This window comes from Lepidochelys olivacea (assembly GCF_965140295.1).
Source record: "Lepidochelys olivacea isolate rLepOli2 genome assembly, chromosome: 18".
NCBI lineage: Eukaryota > Metazoa > Chordata > Testudines > Cheloniidae > Lepidochelys > Lepidochelys olivacea.
In genome coordinates, this window is record NC_140428.1 from 19,468,792 (window position 1) to 19,474,584 (window position 5,793).

The 5,793-nt window shown below is 50.3% G+C and overlaps 1 protein-coding gene across 1 annotated transcript in view; it reads right to left on the reverse strand.

Annotated features, from left to right (window-relative positions):
• The window catches only part of PEX14 (peroxisomal biogenesis factor 14), a 105,108-nt gene extending 101,097 nt beyond the window's left edge, over positions 1-4,011 (reverse strand). The window contains exon 1 of the mRNA XM_084652061.1: positions 3,956-4,011. Within this exon, the coding sequence (XP_084508187.1) occupies positions 3,956-3,991 (36 nt within the window). The 5' untranslated portion in view covers positions 3,992-4,011. The remainder of the gene's footprint in view (positions 1-3,955) is intronic.
• Positions 4,012-5,793: the final 1,782 nt, after the last annotated feature.

Below are 5,793 nucleotides of genomic sequence, written 5' to 3' on the forward strand. Positions count from 1 at the left end.
GGGCTAGAAAAAACAGATTTGCATCTTAGCAAACAACAGCATAGAATCTTTTTCACCACCAGACTCCTTGACTCCACCCGCACAGAGGGAATGAACTTTATCTAGAGGTAACCCTCAGGAAAATGACAGGTTTCAGAGTAGCAGCCGTGTTAGTCTGTATTCGCAAAAAGGAGTACTTGTGGCACCTTAGAGACTAATGAAGTGAGCTGTAGCTCACAAAAGCTTATACTCAAATAGATTTGTTAGTCTCTGAGGTGCCACAAGCACTCCTTTCCTCACAAAAAAGCTTTTCAAAGGGTGACTGAACTATAAAAGTGAGGGCCATAAACACCCACATTCTCTCTCCCTATCCTTCTCTCTCTTTTTCACCTAAGAACACAACAGAAACAGCCATTAGACTTTGGGAGAGATCCTGGCCTGAAAGCTGGTTAGCCCTGTTGCTGGGAGCACGTGGTAAGAATTTTATCTGGACCCAAGTCTAGTGTGTTAAGTTTAGTAATGAGAAGCATTTTATCTTTATTTCTCTCATAACCATTTCTGACTCTAATGCTTTATACTTGTACTAACTTAAAATCTAACTCCTTGTAAACTTGTTTTATTCTTTAATCAAAACTAATCCAGCACTGTGAACTGTGTGGGTAACTCCATTTATGGTAGCAAACTGTTGTATATTGATCCCCGTAGAGGGGCAACGGACCTAATATATCTGGATTGTCAAGGAGAGGGCTGGACAGTGCAGAACTCATGGGAAAGCAGGGACTGGGAGCGTATTGGAGTCATCATGCAAGTGGAAAGGAGTACTTGTGGCACCTTAGAGACTAACCAATTTATTTGAGCATAAGCTTTCATGAGCTACAGCTCATGAAAGCTTATGCTCAAATAAATTGGTTAGTCTCTAAGGTGCCACAAGTACTCCTTTTCTTTTTGCGAATACAGACTAACACGGCTGTTACTCTGAAACCTGTCATCATGCAAGTGGTAACCAAGGCTGGTAGAAGCCAGAGTGTGACTGACTGGCAGGCTGCTGATATACACAGACATCCAGGGTTTTATCTGCTTGCTGGAAGGCTGTTAGTGAGTGGCCCAGGTGGGAGCTACAATAGCACAGCATTGCAAGGCACCCAAGTTTGCAAGGCAGGGGTGACACAGTCCCTCACTGATCTGGATTGCACCCCAGAATGTCATACAGGTAATCCACCTCCCCAAGTGGCAGTAGCTAGGTCGATTGTTCTGTCGACCTAGCCACATCTCCATCAAGGGTCAGGTCGGCTTAACTACGGCACTCAGGGATGTAGCTATGTCGATCTAAACTTGACGTGTAGACCAGGGCTCAGTCTATCAAGGCATTTATGTTGTACTCATTGCAGCGATATCCTTAACACAGCTGGCGCACGAGCCTTCCTCTCTGTCACACCTGCCAACTAAAACAATAATTATCACACACTACCTCACTGACTAACTCATTCCAAATCCCAGCTGAAATGAATCATATCTCTCTTCTCTCTCTAACTGTATTTTTTCTATTTCAAAAGCTTTATCAAATTTTACCTAAAGATCCAGAAATAAAAACATTGTCTAGGGGCCTGGCCTGAATGTCTCTCCCATTCAGAACTGCATTTTGTTATTATAGCATATTGAGCCTCATAAATCAGTTCCTGCTAAAGCACAGACTAGAGAGTGGGACGAAGAGGCCCGATTCTGGAAAGTCTATGGTTAGTAGTAACGGCATCATGTATGCCCCGGGCCTATCAGACCAGATAAACAATCTGGGGAAAAAACACACCGCAGCCAAATAAGGCAACTCCCTCTCTAGTCACAACCAAGGTAGACTAAGGTTTCATATGATGGGAATGGAGTCATTTACAGAGCTTCAGCATTCCCAGTTGGAAAGAGCAACAATGCACTTTTCTAACACATGGCTGCCACAAGTACTCCTTTTCTTTTTGCACATGGCTCACAGACTCCCTTCCCTGGAGAGCAAAAGGGCACAAGTTGGGGAAGGAAGAGGGGGACTTTGATGCATACACATACACGCAAACTCCCATGGGGTGGAGGAGTATAGGCAAGGGGGATCCATGGCACACACCCCCTCTCCCTGGGGGGGTGTTACACAGAGGGCAGGGGGCACCCCCCATCCCCAGAGGAGGTTACATGGGGGGGTTTACACAAGGGGCAGGGCGCACACTCCATCCCCAGAGTTACATGGGGAGGGTTTACACAGGAGGCAGGGCGCACACCCCCATCCCCTGAGGAGGTGACATGGGGGGGTTACACAGGGGACAGGGAGCACACCCCCATCCCCAGAGGAGGTGACATGGGGGGAGTTACACAGGGGACAGGGAGCACACCCCCATCCCCAGAGGAGGTGACATGGGGGGAGTTACACAGGGGGAAGGGGCACCCCCCATCCCCGGAGGAGGTGACATGGGGGGGGTTACACAGGGGGAAGGGCGCACACCCCCATCCCCAGAGGAGGTGACATGGGGGGAGTTACACAGGGGGAAGGGGGCACCCCCCATCCCCGGAGGAGGTGACATGGGGGGGGTTACACAGGGGGAAGGGGGCACCCCCCCATCCCCAGAGGAGGTGACATGGGGGGAGTTACACAGGGGAAAGGGGGCACCCCCCATCCCCAGAGGAGGTGACATGGGGGGGTTACACAGGGGGAAGGGCGCACACCCCCATCCCCAGAGGAGGTGACATGGGGGGGTTACACAGGGGGAAGGGCGCACACCCTCATCCCCTGAGGAGGTGACATGGGGGGGTTACACAGGGGACAGGGAGCACACCCCCATCCCCAGAGGAGGTGACATGGGGGGAGTTACACAGGGGGAAGGGGCACCCCCCATCCCCAGAGGAGGTGACATGGGGGGGGTTACACAGGGGGAAGGGGCACCCCCCATCCCCAGAGGAGGTGACATGGGGGGGGTTACACAGGGGGAAGGGGCACCCCCCATCCCCAGAGGAGGTGACATGGGGGGGGTTACACAGGGGGAAGGGCGCACACCCTCATCCCCTGAGGAGGTGACATGGGGGGGTTACACAGGGGACAGGGAGCACACCCCCATCCCCAGAGGAGGTGACATGGGGGGAGTTACACAGGGGGAAGGGCGCACACCCCCATCCCCAGAGGAGGTGACATGGGGGGAGTTACACAGGGGGAAGGGGGCACCCCCCATCCCCAGAGGAGGTGACATGGGGGGGGTTACACAGGGGGAAGGGGGCACCCCCCATCCCCGGAGGTGACATGGGGGGGGTTACACAGGGGGAAGGGGGCACCCCCCATCCCCGGAGGAGGTGACATGGGGGGGTTACACAGGGGGAAGGGCGCACACCCCCATCCCCAGAGGAGGTGACATGGGGGGAGTTACACAGGGGAAAGGGGGCACCCCCCATCCCCAGAGGAGGTGACATGGGGGGAGTTACACAGGGGAAAGGGGGCACCCCCCATCCCCAGAGAAGGTGACATGGGGGGGTTACACAGAGGGAAGGGCGCACACCCCCATCCCCTGAGGAGGTGACATGGGGGGAGTTACACAGGGGAAAGGGGGCACCCCCCATCCCCAGAGGAGGTGACATGGGGGGGGTTACACAGGGGGAAGGGCGCACACCCCCATCCCCAGAGAAGGTGACATGGGGGGGTTACACAGGGGGAAGGGGGCACCCCCCCAATCCCAGAGAAGGTGACATGGGGGGGTTACACAGGGGGCAGGGGCACCCCCCATCCCCAGAGGAGGTCACGGGGGGGGGGGCTGAGGCATACTCCTCTCCCCATTTGGGGGGGTCAGACAGTGGTGCAGGGCGCTCCGCCCCTCCCCAGGGGGTGCAGGGGGCACACACCTCCCCCCCCCGGGGAGTTATGTAGGGGAGCAGGGGGCGCACACCTCCCCCCGGGTGGGGCACAAAGCCCGGCCCCGCTCCCAGCGCGCGCGGAGAAGGCTCCGGCCCCGTTTACCTGGCTGGGCTGCTCCGCCTGCTCTGAGGAGGCCATATTTCCAGACCCAGCTAATCCATCCCCTTCCCTATGGATGGAACTACCTCAACCCCGAGCTCAGGCAGAAGCAGTCACTTTCCGATAAACTGATAGGCCTCAGCCCTGGGGACTGCCTTGACCCCTACCTGCAATGAGTCTGTCCTGTCTCTGAGCTCCATCGCAGGGCACAGCTTGTGGGGCGGTGGTGAGCAGTTTCAGCTCTGACGTTATTTTTCATGTATTTGCTTATTAGCCCTGAGGTTATTTTTTTGGTCATAGCATAATTAAAAGCCACTGATTTATCCACTATTGCTTCCATATTATTTATTTATAGTTCATGGCCATATATACAGTGTGTTCCATGTTTAGTATATTATGTTATAATCGCAATGTATTTAAGATAACTTATACAATGACTGAGGCCCCATCTGCATGGATTAGCATGCAGGATTTAAAGCCCATTTACTGTCATAGCTATCAATATTAATAATAAGTGGAAATTGTACAGCAACAAATCCTCCTTAGTCTAGTTAGTTGACTTCAATGGGACTGTTTTAATGAGTAAAAACAATAAGCTTGCCAATGTGAGTGATCTTACATGATCACACCTTAAATTAGACTTCATAAAAGGGATTTAAAAGTCCACTTCTGCTTAAGTCAATGACAAAACTCTTATTGATTTCAGTGGTGTTGTATTGCCTATTATTTCATTGTTTTGGTTTACACACACAATTATTTTTCATTATTATGTTATTTTGATAGCTCCCAAAAGTGTGATAGTTACTAAACAAGACAAATAATGGGTCAGATCCTGCAAACATTTATGTAAGTGAGTAACTATATTCTTGACTTCAATGGGACTACTCACATGAGGAAAGTTAGGACCTGGTCCTATGTGCATGGAGCTCCTTAACTGGATTGGGGCTATACTGATGCACTCATATGTTCACAGAAGCATACTCCGAGCTGTACATATATTTTATTTTTATATATGTTATATTTCACAGTTGGTAAACATGTTTATAGCTGTGTTTATTAAATGCATATGAATATGTATATGCATTTAACTATGTAGTAATTTAATACTCTTTTTAATGGTACCACACTATTTTGTATATATTTACACTGTTTCCAGTTCTCACAATTTTTTTGTGAATCTCTTGCTAGTTGGGATTTTTCTGAAAGCCTGAGCTCCTGGAGTAAAGTGATTACAAGAGAATATCAGCTTTGGTTTAAAAAAGCTTTTATGGTTGTGGAGAAAAGCTTGAAAATGTGACTGAGCATACCCTATAGGTTCAGAAACCAGAAAGCAAAAAATAAAAATCCCAAATTTAATCTCTACATTTTAAAGTCAATCACATGATTTTTAAGGGATGACTCGTGATTTTGAACTATTGTGTGTTGGCAATACTGCATTTATATATTATATTGTGTTGTGTGTTTGCATATGTTTTATTGGCAACATCCTATGCTGCACACGTTCCCCTCTGTAGTTCAGTTTTATGCCCTCTATTCTTTAACCTTTAAAACTGAAAATTACCCTGGAACTATTGACAGCAAGCCACACATACACACACACACAAAAAAAGACTAAAATGCGCTCCTGCCTTTTTAACGCGGCCTGATGGGAGTTAGAGGCTGGTCTGGCGGGAAAGGACTACATCTCCCAGCATGCAGAGGGAGAGGGAGACATCGTTAGGCAGGGGGAGTGGCCGCGAGGCTGATATGTAGAACGAACTACGTGGCCCGGCGTGCACCGGGGTTGGGCCTGTGGAAGAGCCACGCTCTGGGAGCAGGACTACAAGGTCCGGCATGCAGCG